At 35.2% G+C, this 22766-nt stretch overlaps 1 protein-coding gene across 2 annotated transcripts; it reads left to right on the forward strand.

The window, feature by feature from the left end:
• Nucleotides 1-734: 734 nt before the first annotated feature.
• LOC132130336 (Krueppel-like factor 5) lies at nt 735-19551 on the forward strand. 2 transcript variants are annotated; one of them, XM_059542016.1, is made up of 4 exons: nt 735-1059; nt 5066-5858; nt 5978-6037; nt 18200-19551. In XM_059542016.1, the coding sequence occupies exons 1-4, from the start codon at nt 889-891 to the stop codon at nt 18376-18378; spliced, it is 1203 nt and encodes a 400-aa protein (XP_059397999.1). In that variant the 5' UTR covers nt 735-888; the 3' UTR covers nt 18379-19551. The 2 variants fall into 2 exon arrangements, with proteins under 2 accessions (XP_059397999.1, XP_059398000.1); XM_059542017.1 differs by having other exon boundaries at nt 735-1023.
• The last annotated feature ends 3215 nt before the right edge of the window (nt 19552-22766 follow it).

A 22766-nucleotide genomic window follows, 5' to 3' on the forward strand; every position in this document is an offset into this window, starting at 1 on the left:
TTTATAGCTTTTCATTTGTAAGGTAGCCTGCTTTAATAAAATCAATATACTTGGGCATGTTACAGTATTCAGTAATGTCTTAATGTCTGTGTGGGAGCTATGGTATTATTGTTTATGACTGAGAGAGCCAGACATTGCAGCAATAAAGGATATTTATTTCTGGGAGCTTATGCTTATATTGTTTTAGTCAGTTCAATTGAAATTATTTTTAATCATGAATATTGTAAAATAAATTATATAGTATTTAAACCTAAAATAAGTTTATTTGCAACTTGTCAACTGTAATGAAATGGTTAAATTCGTTAAGCGAACGATATCTGAGGCAAAAAAAGGAAAAAAATCAACGCAAACAAGCTTAAGTTGTTTGCTGGTCTTCCAGCCTGCTGGTTGATAAGCTGATGTCCAAAACCAGCCAACAAACCAGACTTGAGAGTCCTGCTAAGACCAAAAAGTAGCATTATATTTTGGTTAATAAACTAAACAGGTTTCTCAGCACAAAAACAAATAGATAAAAAAAACAAGGTGATCGTTTTCATAGTGAGCAAAGAAATAAACTCTACAATACGATAGACTTAGTATAATTTTCTTGATGGATATGCAGTAAAGTAACGTCTCCATGTTATACACCTCTCAGGTGTTTACCTGTTCTGTGATTGGAGAAGGCGCTCTTACCTTCGCTCTGAATGGCTAAAGCAGCTGTCACTCATGTTCTACGTGTTCACAATGTGATACTTTACAACAGGTGAGGCTACCTGAGGGACACAGGGAGGGTTTTGGATACACCGCACGTCTGGATGTACCGACAAGGACGTTTACCATAATCCAGTATATGTGTATTCGTAAATAAATATAAGCGTAAAATATAGTATTCGATATTTGCAAATAGAAATGGCAAGTGTAGGACTGGCCGTTGGCGCTCCGAATACAGAAGAGAGGGCGGTTTTCACGCAGCTTAAACCCGTGCGGATGTGTAGCGCGGATGGGCCGGAGGACTCGTCTGTGTTTGAAGACGTCAAACCCGCGGTGAGACTAGCAATAAACGCTGTTGAAATGGCTCAGGTATGGCAGGCGCTCTGTGGTGTCTGACTTAACTGAAAAACCCAAATATTTCGATGTCCTCACATCCCAAAAGAATATGAGAACAGATGCACTTTAAGAGAAAGCACTTGCTCAGTAACAGAAAATCTTCGTGAAAGGCTTTCTGTAATTCAAGTGTCTGGATATTATGTATTTATTTAAATTAAGAATTGTTGATGAAATATTGAAAATGTCCTTAATTGAAAGAAATCAGTATTATACTATTGTGAAGAAAATGCCTTTAACACAGTTCTTTATTTTGACACGATTTCTCTAAATTTGTAGGTTTTGTAATAAACACTAACGTCATGTTGTCCTCTGAAATAGTCTAGTTTATACTTTACTTCATGAATATAATATCTGTGATGAATGAGAGATAATTGAAACCTGTTTTACATGAATAGTATGACATTAATACAAGTTTAGGCCCTTAACATAACTTACATTGTAAGAGTAAAATGTATGTTATGTACAGTGTACTGCAAAGGAATCAAAGAATAGAACAATTTACTTGTATTACCTTCTTGTGTTCCTAGGGGTACAATAATACACAAATGCTCAGTAACTTCAGTGCACAGTTTGAAGTTATTTAGAAGATCCTTTTACACTGAGACAATGTTAGTCAAATGTTTAATATTTAGTTTGCCCACAGAGAAAATTCAGATAGATCCATATGTTTATCCAGATTTCTCTATAGTTTGCTCTTTGGCTTTGGCTAGCTTATGACTAGCTGAGCCAATGACTGATGACCTCGTGTACTCCTTTAATAGTTTGTATGGCCACAGAGAAGCACACGTCTGACCCCTTGACCTCCAGTAATTTTTGGGAAAAGTACCTACTCTTAATGGAGTAGTAATCATAGTGTAAATTGAATTAGATTGCTAAAATAATCTGAAACCGCCAAAAGTCATGATTATAAATAAAGATGATCTTAATAACATGAGTGATTTGGCACATCTAATCAAAAGATATGGGTGTCTCTGAGTCGCATTGATTTGCAGTGTCACGCATCTCTCTTGTATTAATAAATAATAAAAAAAAAACATCAGTCAGTAGTAATATTCAGAGCTGTGAAGAGCAGCCAAGATGGTTCCTTCACTAGTCATAGTCCTGAAAAGCCAAAACAACAGTTATCTATTTCTCTCCAATGCCATAAAACATAATTTTTCGTCTCAAAGGTTTTGTTTTCTCTTGCTGCTGCCCTCGGATAATTTGTGCTCTTATGGCTCCAGTAAACAGACAAGAAGCCTATCAGTTTGATTTTATGGGGATCTGTGGGCAAATATACATCTTTTTGAATTCCCTTTATGCCACAAAAAAAAATATTATTTCAAAGGGAAAGACCTATTGTGTTGTAATTAGGAAAAAGGTCTTTGGGCTAACAAGCTACTTGGGCTCTGAAGTAAGCTGTGATATCTAACGTTGGAGAAACGGCTCAGAAGACTCATATCATGCCATTTCTGAATCTTCTGAGCTTTATGTGCTCATTTACAAATGATAAGACTTTGTAATAGATAATGGATAAGATATTTGATGATGAATTTTCAGCAAAAACAAAAAATTCTATCAGCATTTTCTTTCATGTGGGTGAGAGTTTCAATGACAGAATTGTTTATTTTTGGGTGAACTATCCCATTAAAGAGTGAATGAGATTTTTGGAAAGTGAACCATATTTCCAATGAACGTTGATACTGATTAATACGGAAACCTCCGGCTTATTTATCTCAAAGATTATTTTTATGTCGAACTCAGCTCCCAGCCGTTATCGCTCCCTAAAATACATAACTTAGCAGTTGTAAATGTCCTCCAATCATTAACTCAGTTCTTGGGCCAGGGTTCAGCTGCTGTTCATTCTCCTCACACAAACCCAGTGAACAGAACTGGGTCTCTAAGGCCAATGGAGGCTATAGCCAAGGGCACTTGCCTCTCTGCCAGTACCACACAACACAAGGCCTGTTTGTGCCCAGGACTAAAGGCAGTCGCGGTACGCTTGCCTGAACTGGAGATAAATCGAAAGCTATTTTCAATTAATTACCTGGTATTAACTTTCTGAAGCTGGCCTGATGAAGGTGGAATTGTTGACATTAACGCTGAGAGTACAATTGTCTGCAATAAATGGCTCATCCACAGTGATATCAAAAGCTGCTGAAGTTTCAGCATTCATTGTACATTCCCAGAGAGTACATGACCTCACATGTTAGGGTATGAGTTACCTGAAAGGATGGAGATATTTGTACATGAAACCACATCAGTGGGTTGCCAAGGAAATGCATTTTGACAATACATGGCTTATTGTTGACATAGCCGCCACTTCAGACAGCTGGACATTACAGGGCTTTTGAAATATTTATTGTCAAATATAATGACTGCAGTAAGGTCAACAATAAATGCAGCTGTGTGTTTTAAGTGGGGTCCAAATGTCAGCAATGACATTAAAAGTCTTTTAAAGAAAAGTTCTCGGAATAGTTCTTGGAAACATTAACAAAACATCTTGTAAAAAAAAAATATATATATATATATATATATTGTGTGTGTGTGTGTGTGTGTGTGTGCGTGTGTGTATACACCACAATTTAAATTATTTAATATTATATTATATTAATACATTTCTAAATTATATTAATGTTTATTTTGTTGTTTTATTTCTCTCTCTCTCTCTCTCTTTCTATATCTATATCTATATATTATATATATATATATATAGTATAAAATAATATAGGCATAATTTAGTATGTAATATGTGTATTAGTAATATGCTAAATGTAAGTATTTTCACTAGTGGTCCCACATGCTTTCTGGTTATTTTGGGGGGTCATTTTGTTTAGCACATGGTGCAGTCATTACAGATTGTGTAAACCCTGGACATTTTTGTTTAAGACAGGTATTTAGGTTGTTCAGGTTTTTGCATGTGCTAACCATTTCATCATCACACATTTGACTTGCCAATTGACTGGTTTGGTAAATCTGGTTTTTCATTATTGCACAAAAGCCCTCATTTATCAGTCTCGGGAGTTTACAGCACCGTTGCACCTGAATGGCTCTCCAGGGTACTCTCGTTTTTAGAGTTCTATTTTTGTACATTGTTTGTGCCCATATCTCCTCTTGCTATCACATGTCACTGTTTTGGTTTTGCTTTGTGTTCCAGTCCTTCATGGCTGCCACACCTGAGTTTTCTATTTACTCTGCTGTGCTGTGCTGTTGAACTTGGCTTTGTATGCATGGTTTAAGCAAGGAATGATCTCCCACTGCTTGTACCAGGCATTGCTATCATAAACAGTTGTGAAAGACAATAACACAGTATATGCTTGCCAGATTTTTCAAATTAATTTTTTTAACAGCTGTGGTGAAGTGAAAAGTCTAAAATGGCAGAGCAGACATCTAAGTTTAACTGCAGCTAATCCAATTACCAAAACACACTTAAAACCTATCAACATAGACTGCATGCAATCAAAAATAATATAAGTAATTTAATTTAATTGAGAAAAACTTCTCCATGCAATTAAATTAATGCATAATTTGGATTTCATATTCAGTCTTGTTTTACAACTTAATACTAAAATTTACAACTTTGCAAAATAATTTAGTTATGCCTAACAGATGCAAAGAAAATGAAAATAAGTTATGCTGCAACAAGCAATATGTAGGCATTTTGGCAAAATGGAGAGGTTCATTTGCTAATTTCTGAAAAGATGTCATAAATAAAAAACTTTTATTTAATAACTTACTAAATTAAATATTATTTTATTTAAATAATATAAGAGTAATGTACAAATCAATTTCCTGTCAATTGTATATCTGGTTATAGCTGATGGAAATTATTAAAACAAATCAAGTAACTTCCATTTTACAAATTCAATTTGATTGCACACAGTGACATTAACTTTTGATAAAAAATTGATTTGGCAGGAAATAATTACACAATATGTGCAATTGTGATAAGTGTTTAAAGGTACTTTACTGTATCATAATCATCTTCTGTTTGTTTCAGACACGTATGGAGATGGATAAATATTTGCTCCAGAACAGCCCGCTGGTTTCTCCAAGCATGATGGATAAGAAGTACCGTCGGGAAAGTGCCTCAGTGGTAGATGAGTATTTTGCAGATGAAAAGCCAGCCCCTTACAGTCTCAACATCAACGTTATCCTGCCTAATACCACACACCTTCGCACGGGCCTTTATCGCCCAAACAAACCTCAGGTGCATCAGATCAAAACTGAGCCAGGGGTGGACGAACCATGTGGCATTCAGACACTCCCCGAATTCACCTCCGTCTTCAGCGTGCCCCAGACAGTCAACAGCCTCTTAATCAAACCTGAAATAAACGTCACAGATGAGCTCCACATCGGCCCTCAGCAGCCGGCAGTCTACCACATGGCCGTCAGCACTAGCGACCTTACCACAATGACTTTCTCCCAGAGTCAATCGATGAATGGAATCAGTGCATCTGGCAGGACCATGCTCAACCTGAACACTGTAGCCATGACAACGCAATCTGGCGAATTTGTCATGCCCGAGCCATTCTACACTTCACCGCAGCCGCACAGTTTGCCTCCGTCACCCCCCAATTCCCAGCCTGGCAGTCCCGAGAACCAGGCAGAGCTCATTACCTCTGTTCACCCTCCCCCACCATACCAGTCTAGAATTGGAATGAAGGTTGGACAGATGACCCCTCACTCCATTCTAATGGCCCACGGTCAGGGCATCCTCACGGGACCCAGATACAACCGACGGAACAACCCTGAGCTGGAGAAGAGAAGGATTCATCACTGTGACTTCCCAGGTTAGTGTGCCATTCCAGTAAATAATTTTGGATTCCATGTGCCCTGCCATCCTGAAGATTGGCAGAGATTATCAGGGACGTTTGTGAACTAACATTTGGCCAATTTTTCTCTGTACCAGGATGCACCAAAGTTTACACAAAGAGCTCTCACTTGAAAGCACACCAAAGGACTCATACAGGTAAGAAATCAAATTAAACTCTAACATAGATACCCTAAAGTGAAAATGTTTAACTTATTAACTTAAGTTATTTATTCACCCTGATGTCATTGCAACTCTATATGATTTTCTTTCTTCTGCTGAACTTTTCCATGCAATTACAGTGAATGGAGGCTTCTCAAGTTTCATAAACAGTGCAAAAGCACTTTAAAGGTATCTTACAAGTCTTCTGATGTTATACAACTGCTTTGTTGTGAGGAACAGACAAAATGTACCGTGTCATAATCTTGACATTTCGTGTCTGATTTGTGAACAAAAAGTTCTTTTGAACGATGGATACGGTTTGCAAATCCATTCAAAATGATTTGTTTGTGAATTAATCCAAACTGAGCTGGTTCAGCTCGCTTACTCAGTAGGTATGTTTACATTCACTAGTTTTCTTCATCCAGATTGAATCCGATTTCAGATTCTGAAAGTTCTGTTTATATGAACTCTACATGTTGCACTCTGGTTCACATATTCATTTACATGTGCCTTACATGTTCTGAACAAAACCTCTGCGCATGTGTATTGTCCAACCCGTTCAGAACCAGAGAAAGCCTGCTTGAATGGAAGCATATGCATCATGGCACCATTTTTTAATCCGATTTAGAAAATATATTTACTTTTAAAATCGTTTTAATTGGTTAAGGAATCAAATTCACTGCTGGACAATAACCAGTAATTTGCATTCTATAATGTTTTTCGTATATGTGACCCTGGACCACAAAACTAGTCACAAGGGTCAATTTCTCTAAAATGAGATTTATACATCATCTCAAATCTATGCTTTGTTAGGATAGGACAATATTTTGACGAGATACAACTATTTGAAAATCTGGAATCTGGGGGTGCAAAAAAATCTAAATACTGAGAAAATCACATTTAAAGTTGTCCAAATAAAGTTATTAGCAAAGCTATTATAAATATTACTAATCAAAAAAATAGTTTTTGATATATTTATGTTAGGAAATTTACAAAATATCTTTGTGGAACATTATCTTTAATTAATATCCTTATGATTTTTGCCATAAAAGAAAAATTGATTATTTTGGCCCATACAATGTCTTTTTGACTATTGCTAAAAAATATAACCCAGCAACTGGTTTTGTGGTCCAGGGTCGTACATATTCCTAAGGACAATTTATAATTTGTTTATATACTGTTTTCCATTTTTATCGCAGAATAGTTTCTATACTGTAGTAAATGTAATGTTAAAAGAGCACTGCATTGTTCATATACTTTATTTATTAGCTGGAGATTACTTGGAAAAACACACATAAACCATATAATGTCCCAATCGTGTGTTTGGTGACATCACGTTAATTTCCCCTGCATATTCTACCCCAAGTATTTGGTAAATATTTGCATTGGTTAATAGCTCTTTGGAAGGGAAGATTATTAGTGAATAATGACATACGTTTGGTTTCTCACTCAAAGTTATTTTATGCCTTCAGAAGACTGTCATATTTCATTGAATGAGTTTTTTTTTCAGTGTTTATTATTCATGCTTTCTCATTTTGTGTTCTGCAGAAGACAGAAAGTCATACAGGTTTGGGATAACATAAGGTTGAGTTATCTATTTTTTTTTAAGTTAGAAGCAGTTGTTAATGCTTGACCAGTTGCAATGTACCATCAACATAAAAACTACAAATGCAGCAACAGCTCTCACAGTGATGACAGCCTAAGGACAAGAGATGTAGAAAGACAGAGAACAGGGCGGAGGGATTTCATTCTTTTATACATATTGTGTCTGCATGCCTGTACAAGCCCTGCATGCTTTTCCGAGGGGGAAATCGCCAAGTGGTGGAGGAAAAACCTGTTCCTCCTGCTTTTTCTGTCTGCAATCGGGGGGTAGGGAGGGGGCGGGCGAGCACCGCCGGGAGAAAAGAACACGGCAGTTTCAGTGTGTTCAGCTCGCCGTAAGATGAAACCCACTGCAATCCTACTACACTTTAGAATGAAACTCCATGGGGTGTAATTTTCTTCACATGACGCTAAGCTGATAAAAGCACCTTTTTCCGTCAAGTCACCACATTCTTTATTCTTTGCTAATAATTTTGAGGTAATCACTAAGAATGTAGAAGGATTGCCTGTAGCCTGAGGTATCATCATTGTTGTACTATCACTCACTGGCACCCTAGAGGTATCTTCGTAACTCTTTAGGCTTGTACAAAACATATGTTCCCATGTGGTACATTGGGAAATCGAGTAGATGTTGCAGCTGTGCATGAAGTATTAGCATGGATGAAACTAAAGCATTACAGTGATTTGGGCCTTACATTAATTTTATAACAGTTAAGGGGCATTTTAGGCATGACACAAACCAGAGTCCCTAAAACTACCATGGTAAAATCACTGTAAAACATGGCCTTGTGTGGTTTATTGCACTATGATAAAAAAAACATTGTTTAATAAATAGTTAAATGTATTATAATAATTTGGACTGTCAATTCATTTAATATATATATATATATATATATATATATATATATATATATATACAATTCATGATTATCACAGTAAATTAAATACACTTATATGTAAATATTTACTGAGAAAGCTCCACAAATTAAGGTAAATCTAAAACATTGCATTATTTTGGCAAACAAAAGCATACAATGTTACACATCACTGTTTTTACAGAAATCCTAAGAAGCCATGCATTATTATTATTTTTCATTCTTGTTTTCTCATTACCATCATCACTAGGGATGGGCGATACCACTTATTTTGTTTTCAATATGATACCAATATTTTTCAATGCAGTATTGTCGATACTGATATGATTCTTCTGAACTAAACTTTTAAATTATGAAATTGATTAAATTATTAAGGGTAAAATGGGTAATTATAACCACTTTGTTTAAAAAGCATTTTAACATTCAATACTAATTAATTGTAAATTATTAGTTTATATTTTTGTTAACACAAGGTTCAGATATGTTTTTCGTTTACATGATTTGAATCTAGAAATACTACAGTTGAGCTATGGTCACTTTAGTAAAACCATGGGTCATTTTCATAAGGGTCTGCCAGTGATAGGCTGTTGCATGCATAAAATGCAACCTTTTTTGACAGTGTATGGTTTATATTAACATTACAGAATAGAACATGATCAATATTATCATACAACGTTCAATTTCAATAAATGTAATTGCACAAACTATGTAGGCTAATTTCAGTTTGTTTATTGTGAAGTAACTCAAACAAAAGTTTTTTGTTTTTTTTCTGTACTCTGATAAGCATTTTTCAGGGTTGCCGTTGCCAAAAGCTTTAATGATTTCTTATGGTTTTTTTGGAATCGCAGTCCTGTTTGAATGAACGCTCTCTGTGATGGATTGGTTCTGTCTTGCAACATTTGTGTGTGTTCAGATGAGCAGGAAAATAGTTCTATCCTACACAGTTATTTACTAACATAGGTTATTCGTCCAATTCAATGCATTATTTTTTTGTTAAATAAACAAAATCACTGGTAAATAAAACACATCTTAGTATCAATATTTTTTGTTTGAGTATCAATACCTTCAATACTCGTATCAGTATCGATACTTCGGATCGATATGCCCATCCCTATACAGCAGAGACAGGATAATATAGTGAATGTAGATGCTTGATATTATTAATGTTTCAATTATTCTACTTAAGATCACGTCGGAGTGGTTAAGGCTCACTTTATATCATTTGCCATAGCGTTTTGTACGGCTGGTGTGAAAAACTTGCTTTTTCACCATTAGAATGCTGAAAAGGCAGAGGTATTTTCTGCAGACATTGATAAGGGGTAAGTTACGCCATAGCCCTTATCAATGTATGCATTAAATATCTCTGTTTTTTATAACACTATGTTGATACTGTAAGCCTTAATCATTCCAACGCAGTCTTAAGTTGAATCATATGAACATAAAATAAAATAATATAATACATTCACTACAAAACTCGGATGAATGTTAAACTGAAACTCGGTATGGTAAACAACTCAAATAAGATGTGTCTTAATAATTGATCTCTGTAGATTTATTATAGGCCTATACTGTGGTTTGCATTAAACATTAACCCCTTACACCACAAATAGAAGAAAATCATATATCCAATGTTATCTTGCAGCAGCAAGTTGATACCCAGCCACTTGTTTGTACGGATTAAGTTTCATTCATTCATTTATTTGATCGCTTGCATCATTGTTCGGCATCTCTAATAGTACGAATCTTCACCATGGTTCATTCAAGTCAAGATATTTATTTGTATAGCATCTACAATACACATTGTTTCAAAGGAGCTTCTAGTAAGCTCTTTTACCTCTATAATGGCTTAATTCTTTACACTGAGCAGTTTTACTGGGCAATATGATGATATATAATATAACTGATAAATGATCCACTGTTTAATATCTAGCTATGTATTCTACCCTTTAAAAAATAGCCATGGTTTTGCTACACTAACCAAATTGTTTTAGCAGTTAGCCTATATCAGTACCACTGTGTAGTGAAGGAGACTGAATAATGAATATTTGCAGCCCTTCAGACAAACCACAGAGAAAATATTTTATTTTATTTTAACTAGTAAACTATCAGCTTTTTCTGTGGTGATTTCCTTGTGTTTACATTGTGTGCTCCTGAGCAAGACCTAAAACATGGCGGAATCCAATGCGGCATGACGTAGATTGCCATTCTCTGTCCACCTTTTTCTTCAACACAGAAGTAAGTTTATGGGTAAGATTTACAGATTATTAACCGCTAGTAAATAAGTAGAAGAATAACAACGTGAAGTAAATAACCGGAAGCTAGACCCATAGAATTTACAAATGGTTGCGCCCATTTTTATTGCAAGAAAAAGGTGGATAGGCCTATCTTTATTTGTGTATCTTTTGTAGTACTTGATTAATAAACGGGGATTTGCCTATGTTGTGTTTATCTAGGATGCGCTTCAACAATGTATTTGTAATGTGCATCTTTGTGCTTAATTTTAAATTAAATTAAATTTTTATTTTAATCTATATTGTTAATCATTAAATGTATATTGATAAGAAATGTGATTTATATATGTAAACATTTTTATAATTTAATTCAGTGGTGTTATAAAGTGTTGTAATCTTTTGTTTTTTCTATAAAACCACACACTCACTCCTAAACACTCTTCTCAAACAGCATCCCAAGTTTTTATGGCACATGATACCAGTCACAGCATATCCTACATGACTAATAAAACTTGCAGACAAATAATATGTAATTTTATTTCATGATGAAAATAAAGTGAGTTGAATCCAAGCAGCTCTAAAAGATTTTAAAATTGTTCTTTACATCCTTCTGGTGTTGAATGCTTTGTTGTTAGACAATTTAAACATGTTAATTACATAAAAGGTTTAGCGTACTGTCTCTGGAAAATACATCAGCTGTGATTGATTAGCCTTTATTTATTTATTTATTGTAGACGTTATTGCTAAACGAAGCAAAATGTGCTAAAATATCTCCAACATACAGTAGTGCACGGTTTATCTTTCAATCAGATGCATGTCAAACTTGTGTTCGTTATAGCAACAATAGTCTCAAGTTGCATTGTTCTTATTTTCCAATTTTTATACAGTAGGTTATTTTTATATATATATAACAACATTATATAGCAAGAACAGTTCATATACAATATTTTTTTATTCCATGTCAAGTCAATCTTTTACAATCATAAAATTTTTAGAACGTGACTGGAGCGACAAGAGCAGCCAGTGGGAATCTGTGGGAAGAATACTGCTATCAATAGGCTGTTCCAATTCATTAAATGACTTATCACGACTTATATTCATGTTTGAAAAGTTACATCAAACCCTGCTTTACCTTGTAAAAACTGTGAGATTACAGATATTTTCCTATTAAATTATAAAGTAATAATTTGATAACCCTTACGAAATAATGGTTTTAAAGTAAAACTGTAGTAACCATGTGTCTTTTTTTTTAATTATTGATTAGCATTTGTATAATCCCAGTTTTACTACAAATACAATGGTTAAACTATGGTTAGTGTAGCAAAACCATCATTAATTTGTGGTTACCATGGTTTAACTATAGTAAAAAAAAATTCTTGGTTTTATTTGTAGTAAAAAAAAGGTTAATTTTATTAAGGGGATACAATGTAACACAAACCTTAATTTCATTCAGGAAGTTTCTTGTCAGTCAGGTTTTCTTTCAGGACAGAACATGACCGTTGCCAAATGTAACTAGTTTGAACTGGTTTTACCTAACATTGCATTACACTGACCCAGCGCTGGGTAGTTGTGTGTGGGTGTTCTTCATTTGTATTGAGAGTAAAAAATACCCAGCACCTGCAAAAAAAAATACTAAAAACCACCAAATAAAATGACTCCACAAGCTGTACCCAGCATTTGGGTTAAAAATTAACTAATTAATTAATTAACACAGCATTTTTAGAGCAGATATTTTATTTTAGACCTGCTGCGATATGCACAACAACCAGCATAATAACATGTTGCCAGATTCATGTTATGTTTCAGATAAAACTGAACGTGATGCAAAAAGCAACACGTTTTTTTCTGATGAGCCTGGTTGTTTCACCCTCTGTCCATCTGCATGGTATGTGTGTTGTCACAGGTAGTCATTCCTCAGGTGGACATGGTGTGGAGTTGTATTTCAAAAGATGTTGGGGGTTGGGAATGATCCCACCGCTGAAAGCTCTCAAACAGTTTAAGAGCTCTAAAACATTCTGTGCTGTTAGATGAAAGTCAGAACTGGTTGATAACACGTGTAATTTTGATGTCTTTATTAATTATATGTTCTATTTACGGATATAAAGTATGTCAGGATGTACAAGATGTGCTTTAACCAAGCAATTAAATACATGCCTGCAAAACATGATGTCAGATTTGTAATGTAAGCAGTAATCAAAGCTGCTAGCATATGCTAGTGGCTCTTCAAAAAAACAATAAAAAAATCTTTGCCAGTTTGGGGGAGCATAACTAAACATGCTTTACCGGAAAGTCACAGAATATATTCTAGAAGCCTCACCCTGTGTTCCCTACCTAAACAGCTTTTGCAGTCCGTGTACTTTTGCGTCCATTTATTTTTAATTTTTTAAACTGGAAATGAAATATGGAAAATGTCAAGTCAAGTCACCTTTATTTATATAGTGCCTTAAACAAAATACATTGCGTCAAAGCAACTGAACAACATTCATTAGGAAAACAGTGTGTCAATAATGCAAAATGACAGTTAAAGGCAGTTCATCATTGAATTCAGTGATGTCATCTCTGTTCAGTTTAAATAGTGTCTGTGCATTTATTTGCAATCAAATCAATGATATCGCTGTAGTTGAAGTGACCCCAACTAAGCAAGCCAGAGGCAACAGTGGCAAGGAATCGAAACTCCAATCGGTGACAGAATAGAGAAAAAAAACTTGGGAGAAACCAGGCTCAGTTGGGGGGCCAGTTCTCCTCTGACCAGACGAAACCAGTAGTTCAATTCCAGGCTGCAGCAAAGTCAGATTGTGCAGAAGAATCATCTGTTTCCTGTGGTCTTGTCCTGGTGCTCCTCTGAGACAAGGTCTTTACAGGGGATCTGTATCTGGGGCTCTAGTTGTCCTGGTCTCCACTGTCTTTCAGGGATGTAGAGGTCCTTTCTAGGTGCTGATCCACCATCTGGTCTGGATACGTACTGGATCCGGGTGACTGCAGTGACCCTCTGATCTGGATACAGACTGGATCTGGTGGCTACGGTGACCTCGGAATAAGAGAGAAACAGACAAATATTAGCGTAGATGCCATTCTTCTAATGATGTAGCAAGTACATTGGGTGTTATGGGAAGTTTTCCCGGTTACCTAATTAATGCAGCCTAAAAATCCTTTAACGGATTTGGATATTAAAAGCATATTAGAATGTTATGTGTAAGCCAGGTTAAAGAGATGGGTTTTTAATCTAGATTTAAACTGCAAGAGTGTGTCTGAACAATGTTAGGTAGGTTATTCCAGAGTTTAGGCACCAAATAGGAAAAGGATCTGCCACTCGCAGTTGATTTTGATATTCTAGGTATTATCAAATTGAGAACGTAGCAGATGTAGAGGATTATAATGTAAAAGGAGCTCAAAAAATTATGTGCAATTCAGGGCTTTATAAGTAATAAGCAATATTTTTCAGAGCAATAGGTCAATTATCACCATTAACCAAACTTATGGCCTGCCTCTACACTGCTGATGCACAAGAGCAGACAGACAGCCATAACTTAGCATTGCACCTGCCACAATATTTCTCATTGTTTACACTCCGACTGATGCACATAAGCAAGCAGACTGTGCAATTGTAAACTCTTATTTACCTATTTGCCAACTTATCTTGTGCTTTATTCCACCCTTTTAATTCATAATGGAGCATGCGGCACATAAGCAGGTGGATCAAACAGTGACAGGTCCAGAGGCAGGTGCATATAGCGGTGGCGGGTCAACTGGCAGGAACACATGACTACAACTATCGTTTTATGAAAACCTTTGGCTTCAGTATTTTTAAGATCTTGATCATTTTTCATGCCTAAAAACATGTATGAAATATTACGCATTTCATTGCATTTAATTGTATCCAGGGCTGATTCTACAGAAGTGCTACATGGAACAAAACAAAAGCAAGAACACATCAGTTGAAATTGTAGAAATAGGATTGCAAAGGGGTGAAACATTTTTGGAAATTTCCCCAAAATCCCTGAAATATTCCCAAAAATCCTGGAAAGTTTCAAAAATTTCTTGAATGTTTCAGAAATTTACTGGAAACGTTCCACCTTTTTGCATCCCTAAGTAGAAATAGAAGATTGTCAAAACATTTTCCAAACACTCCAGTGTTTATTTGTGTTTGAACTCTTGAGAATTTCTATTTCCAGCATGATTTTGTAGCATTGATCACTGTAGCCAATCATTGAAATTTTTTAGTTGATTCTTGAATTCAATAGCCAGCCGTTTAAGTTAGATTCCACTCACTGCTCAAAACCCCACAGTTTTGATCAGTGCTGCATGCTCTAGAGTCTCTCATTATAACAGACAGTGTAACATGATGTAAATAAGAGATTCATTGAGCAGTGTACAGCTTCATTGATTATAACAGAACTTTGTGAGATCGCGATAAACTGAAATGAGTGAGGCTTCTTTGTGATTATAAGCGATCTTTGAGTGATCTTTGTGCGCTTTCTCGGTTACAATCCATTTGGAATTTGAATAAGTTTTTTTTCATGATGCTAAGAAGACCAGTGACCGCTCCCATGCTACAAAGTTTCAGGAGTGACATGCTGTATTTATATATGGATGTAACTATCATTGCAATGCAATAGTTATAACTATAACAATGGACAAGATTTTCAAAATAGGCTATACATTAGTGAGTTTCCTCAATCATTTCAGAAGTCTCTGTGATTTGATTCTGGAACCGGGCCTGGCTGTATCTGGAGAAGTGGGAGAAATTTTAATATTGTATATATTACATTTATATTGTTACCATATTAAAGCCTCCTTTATTGTGCTCTAACAAGATGTACTGTACGTGCTTTGAGCGACCATGCATGGTCTTTTTCGATACGGTGACCCAGATAGTACAAAAATTACGACAAAATTATACCCCTATTTATCATTTCATTACGATAAAGTTTGTAGGCCTAATGTATTAGGGCTCTGCATTGTTTTCAGGGACGGTTAAATTTCTCAAATGTGCAGGAAAAGCATTGCTTATCATTTGACCAAAGAAATCTTTGACACTTTTCTATATTTGTGCATTTCGAAAATGTTTATTAAAGGTGCAAAAAGACAAACAAAATTTTCAAAAGAAGTAAATATTTAACTTTTTCAGGCAGCATTTTTGTGTGTACGGTTCTTATTTAGAACCGTTTTTATTTATGGAAAATGAATGGATGCAAAAGTACATGGACATGATGATTTTTCAACTAATTGCTTGATTGTTTACTGATTGTTGTTATTGATTAGTTTTATTAATGGATTTAAGTTAATCTGGTTAATACTGATTGTTGTTCTTAATATTGTTATGATGGTGAAATAGGTTATTGACAATATGCAACTTCCACTTTTTTGTCTTTTATAATGGGTTTGTGTGTGTGTGTGCAGTAAAATGCTTTAGCGATAACAGGTTAGCCGTTGCACAACCTCCAGCTAAACAAATAATATCTCTTTGCTTGAGCTTGTTGGTCCATTACCATAGATTCCACAAGCTGAAGTGTTTGATGGGGGGCATTAACTTAAATCCCTGAGCTATTGGAGACCTTTTTCGAATTGTTAAAAGGACATCTCATTTTGAATTCTGGTTTCACTTATAGAAAAGGGGGAGGGATGAACACTAAGCTAAAAGAGCCAGTTTTCAACACTATTCAAAGAGTTAAAATTGTGCTCTATTCAGTTATTTCTGAAAGCTGTGTAGTTTTTCTGTGGTGAAGTTAGTAGGTTGAACTGAAACATTGTGTTTCCAAAAAAAAAATTGTTTAATTGTGGTTAAACAGCTTTAAAACTAGTGTTTATTGGATCATAATCAGTCCAAAATAGACAATTGAAAGTTAATCTTCATGAGAAACTGAGGCACTATTGATTTTTGTTTAAAGAAATGTATATTTATATTCGGCAGTGATGCATTAAATTGATCAGAGGTAAAATTAAAGACATTTCAAATGTAACAAATTCTTTCTATTTGAAATCCTGTTCTTTTGAGTTTTTTATACTTTAAAGAATCATGGAAAAATAAGCTACATGTATTTTTAACATTGATAGTAAGAAGAAATGTTTCTTGAACACCAAATCAGAATGATTTATGAGGAATTATGCAACACTAAAGAACATTAATGGCTTGCTGAAAATGTATCTTTCAAATTAAAAACTCTGATAAAATGGATGATAAAATATTATACTATTGGAAGGTGTGGTTTAAAAAAAAGGCCCTTCTCAAAATAATTCAGGACATGCACAACAATATACCTGTACTAAATAAAGATTTATGTCAAGCATTGAACACAAACATATTGTACATGAAAAGTGAGCAAACAAAAACATTTACTCACATTTACATCTGTCAGTCAAACTCTGGTTGTCATGAAATATCATGAAATGTTCTCTTTTCCCTTATCTTTTCCTCTCCATCGTACACAAACATACAGATACACACTGTTACTGTACTGTATTTGGTATGAATAGTGGTCATTTCAAAAGTTTAGGGTCACATGAATGATCTGTTCACTGAACTTGGCTCTTCGGGATTCAGTGCTGTGGCAAACCACACAATGTCGGATCTTATCAGCGTGTGTCAAGCACCATGGAAATATCTTCCGTGTTTACACATTGGAGTTGTATTACTCTCAAAACCACAAGCACACACACGTCTAATTCCTCTATAACTGCCATTTAAAAATGTCACAATACACAAGCTGAGCCTGGCCTTTGAAACGTCACCTTGGATTAAAATAATGACAGTCCTTTATTTTTGGAAAGTTTTCTGTTTGCCAAAAGTTGGGAATAATTGTGAATTTTTACAGTTGTTTAAGTTTAAAATATTGTTTTTTTTTTCTATTTGAATATATTGTGAAATGTAATTTATTGCAGTGATGGTAAAGCTGAATTTTCAGCATCTTTACTCCAGTCTTCAGAGTCACATGATTCTTCAGAAATGATTCAAATATGTTGATTTGGTGCTCAAGTAATGTTACCAATGTTAAAAATGCTTATTTTTATGGAAACCATGGTACACAACCATTCAAAAGTTTGGGTTATGATTTTAAAAAAAAAAGAAAAGAAAAAAAAAAAGTTTTTTTTTTATTGAACAAGGATGCATTACATGGATCAAAAGAGACAGTAAAGGCATTTATAATTGAGAGAATTTTTTTTATTTAAAGTAAATGCTGTTCAATGACTTTCTATTCATCAAAGAGTCCTGAAAAAAAAAGTATGAGGGTTGCCACAAATAATTGTTGATAATTGAGTATCAAATCAGCATATTAGAATGCTTTCTGAAGAATCATGTGACACTAAAAACTGAAGTAATGGCTGCTGAAACTTCAGCTTTGCCATCCCAGGAATTCATCACACTGCAACAGAAAACCGATACACAGATAACTGTTTTTTTTTTTAACTAAATCAACATGATCTAACTTTTGTTGTGATTTTTATCATAATAGGTGAGAAGCCATACCAGTGCAGCTGGGAAGGATGTGACTGGCGTTTTGCCCGCTCAGATGAACTGACGCGGCATTACCGCAAACACACCGGCGCAAAACCCTTCAAATGTGTCGCCTGCAGTCGCTGCTTCTCTCGTTCAGACCACCTAGCACTGCACATGAAGCGCCATCAAAACTAATGAACTTCAAATCCTTACTTTTCAAGTTTTATAACAGTTTATTGTTCTGAATATTTCACAGTCACTTATGTATGAAGATCAAACTAATGAAAGCTCTGCCGTCCGCCACCAACACTCCAAACATTTAGATTGTCATGAAGAGGACTGGACATCACAACACCAGAAGAGCAAAGAGCTCCAGCAGACTGTATACTACTGTACATATGTTTTGTATGTGTGTATGTCTGTAGATGAATGTGAAAAGATGTTATGAATTTTATACTTGACTTCCATCAACTGTCTAAATTTGAAAATGTTCCTTTGGGACTGTCTTCCTAATAACTTGAAATGTAAAGTTTGATTTATTAATTCCAAGGTAATAGTTAATTGTTCATTTTGAATGACGTTAACACAATATTTATATGGAATTTCCCCCTCACAAGAAGTTGTTTGCTTTTAGGTAAAATGCTACAATAAAAAAAAAAAGAGTAACACTAATGTTTGCCATTTTCACAGTTGTGTATCCATGGCTACAGATCTTTGCGAGACTGTGTTTAAAAGATCAGTCATCTGTTTGACATTTTGGCTCTTTGAATGACAGAAAAAAAATTCTGATGAATGAGACAAATGAGCTTACAAAAGCATTTGAGCATGTGTGCCAAATTTCCAGAAGAATATTAGCTATTCACATGTGTTTCACAAAACAGTTGATTGTTTTTCATGAAAAAAATGTAAAATGCAGCATTGTCACGTAAAATCTCAAAGAAATGAAGAAAGTGCATCAGTCCCTCACTTTTCCCAAGAACAAATTATTCATATTAGTTGAAGACATTGTAGCATTTGCCTTTTGTACTGCCCTCGAGGCCCATCTTGTGCTCTAGTGGTGACTGCAGTTTATAAATGCTTAATAGTTCTCAAGTTCCTTTTATTTGTGTACATATCCTTCACTTATGATGGGAACTCTGATGGATCAAAAATACTGTACATACTGTAGTTAGTTAAACTACTTGTAAATATTTTACTCGTTGAAGATAATTGTTTTTATTATGAACAAATGGGATTTTTTTTTTTTGTCTTGAATGTGGGTGTATTGCGTTTGTAGATCTTGTGTACTAAGTGATCAGTTTAACATAGGCTATTGTATGTACTTGTTTGAATACAGAATTTTGAAAATAAAAGAATACATTTTGTGTTCGTTTCTTGTCCTAGTGTTGCTGCTGACATGCTTAGGTGATAGGACTATGAATAAGGTTCTTACTGGAATGACATTTAAATACAGCCTACCTGGTTAATACTTATGTGATTGATAGAGGACAGATATGTCCATGTTAGCCATGTTATATTTATGAGGAACAATGTTCTTGGAACTAGAGGTTAAGAAGGTGGCTTATGCATCTATTTAATATTCTAATAGACTATTTAAATATACTTTTAAATCTAGTAAGGTATTTAGGCCCATCTTTAGTTTTCAAACTGTTGTAGTTCTAAGCTTGACTTAGTCACAACTGCAGTGGGAATAGGCTTATATAAAAAGTACTTTTGAAATTAAGGTGCATAGCATGAAGGCAAAACATGTTTGCAAATTTTCTATTAAACACACGCCTGTTAACTTTCAGCTTATATTGTTAACAGTTGCATTGTAAAACAGTGAGTCAGCTTTTAAAAAAATAATAATAATGGTATAGTAATTGTACAGTTGTAGTTTGCAAAAGACTAAATTTGGGTGGGGAATGACTTTTTTAGCTGAAATAAATACTAATAATTAGAGTCCGACAAGATAATTTCTACTGAATGAGCCTACAATAAGAGATGCTGACTTATGAGGGGAACACCCATTTTACTAAAGTACAGCATGTGTTATGTGAAAATGAAAATATGTAACCATTTAAAAACATAAAGAGCTACTGCAGTGAAGAAAAGTTAAACTGCAGCTGAGAATATGTTTAAAATCCTTGCTCATTCCTGAGGTGTTAACTGTGCTTACAGCAGCAGCGCGAATCCAGTTAAAACATGCCCCGCTTCTGACAGAAATGGAAAGCGTCAGATAGTCTTTCAGTCTTTTCAGATATTTCAGATGGGTTAAATGTCCGCTGTTTGACTTTTGTTTGTTGAAATTGCTGTAAAGAACAATCAATAAATGTGCTTCGCTCGAAAACCCAAGTATAGGCTAAGCTTTGTAATGTCAGTGTTAATCATTATTGCACCAGTTGAGAAGTGAGTGTCATAAAGATTGTGTTTTGACCATAATTTATCCCCCCAGACATTGAGGTAATAAAATTTCAGGAACAAACAAAGAGCTAGCACCACTTAATATGAACTTTAAAGTCCTGACCGAGTTACAACGTTGGACTTTGACTTCAATGGTTTGACCATGCTGGGTAATTTTATTGACAAAATGATTAAAGATTTCACCATAATACATATTTACCTACTTGGTATAAGTGGAATGATAAGACTTTAAAAGATGACACTGAGTTTTTGTAGTACTAAATGGGGATTTGACATAAATTGTTAGACATGTACAGCACTAGAGGGCGCAACACCTGCTGCTGAACCTGAAACAACAGGAGAACGTCTCAACGCCACATGGTTGCACAGCAAAGTTCTTTAAGACACTGAACACTGAATTGTTTTATTTGGATCACTTATATATTTGAACAAACAAAAAATGAGTATTCAGGTGCATCTAAATAAATTAGAATGTTGTGGAAAAGTTCATTTATTTCAGTAATTCAACTCAAATTGTGAAACTCGGTTATTAAATAAGTTCAATGCACACAGACTCAAGTAGTTTAAGTCTTTGGTTCTTTTAATTGTGATGATTTTGGCTCACATTTAACAAAAACACACCAATTCACTGTCTCAAAAAATTTGAATACTTAATACGACCAATTTAAATTTAAAAAAAATTTTTGTGAATTGTTGGCCTTCTGGAAAGTATGTTAATTTACTGTACATGTACTCAATACTTGGTAGAGGCTCCTTTTGCTTTAATTACTGCTTCAGTTCAGTGTGGTATGGAGCTGATCAGTTTGTGGCACTGCTGAGGTGGTATGGAAGACCAGGTTTCTTTGACAGTGGCCTTCAGCTTCTAATATTTTTTTTTTATCTCTTGTTTCTCATTTTCCTCTTGACAATAGCCAATAGATTCTCTCTGGGGTTCAGGTCTGGTGAGTTTGCTGGCCAGTCAAGCACACCAACACCATGGTCATTTAACCAACTTTTGGTGCTTTTGGCAGTGTGGGCTAGTGCCAAATCCTGCTGGAAAATAAATCTTCAAAAAGCTGGTCAGCAGAAGGTTTCTTGGTAAAGGTTGCAGTGACTTTGGTTTTCAAAAAACACAATGGACCAACACCAGCAGATGACATTGCACCCCAAATCATCACAGACTGTGAAAACTTAACACTGGACTTCAAGCAACTTTGAGGGCTTTGAGCTTCTCCACCCTTCCTCCAGACTCTAGAACCTTGGTTTCCAAATGAAATACAAAACTTGCTCTCATCTGAAAAGAGGACTTTGGACCACCTTAGCCCAGGTAAGACGCCTCTGACATTGTCTGCGGTTCAGGAATGGCTTAACAAGAGGAATACGACAACTGTAGCCAAATTCCTTGACATGTCTGCTTTGACCTAAGCCTCAGTCCATTCCTTGTGAAGTTCACTCAAATTCTTGAATTGATTTTGCTTGACAATCCTCATAATGCTGGGGTTCTCTTGGCTGGTTGTGCATCTTTTTCTTCCACACTTTTTCCTTCCACTCAACCTTCTGTTAACATGCTTGGATACAGCACTCTGTTAACAGCCAGCTTCTTTGGCAATGAATGTTTGTGGCTTACCCTCCTTGTGAAGGGTGTCAATGATTGCCTTCTGGACAACTCTCAGGTCAGCAGTCTTCCCCATGATTGTGCAGCCTAGTGATCCAAACTGAGAGACCATTTTGAAGGCTCAGGAAACCTTTGCAGGTGTTTTGAGTTGATTAGCTGATTGGCATGTCACCATATTCAAATTTGTTGAGATAGTGAATTGGTGGGTTTTTGTTAAATTTGAGCCAAAATCATCACAATTAAAAGAACCAAAGACTTAGACTACTTCAATCTGTGTGCCAGTGGCGCCCCCAGAAAATTATAATAGGGGTGGCAAGATGAGGCCACAATAAGTCTTGGGGTGGCACATCAAGGGTTTGCAGTATTGACAAAAAAATTACATCTCTGTGATTTCTGGGATAACGATAAATAGACAATCTTTTGCTGAGTGTTATTGAAAACTTTGAAAACTGATGTTTGAAAATATTTTAAAAAGGAAAAGGTACCTTAAATGTGAAATTAAAACCGCCAGTAGGTGGCAGCGAGTCACTGTTAATAAGTGAGTCATTGCGATTTGAACCGATTCATTTAACGGTTGATTCATTCA

The sequence above is a fragment of the Carassius carassius genome, chromosome 47, assembly GCF_963082965.1.
Source record: "Carassius carassius chromosome 47, fCarCar2.1, whole genome shotgun sequence".
Taxonomy (NCBI): Eukaryota; Metazoa; Chordata; class Actinopteri; order Cypriniformes; family Cyprinidae; genus Carassius; species Carassius carassius.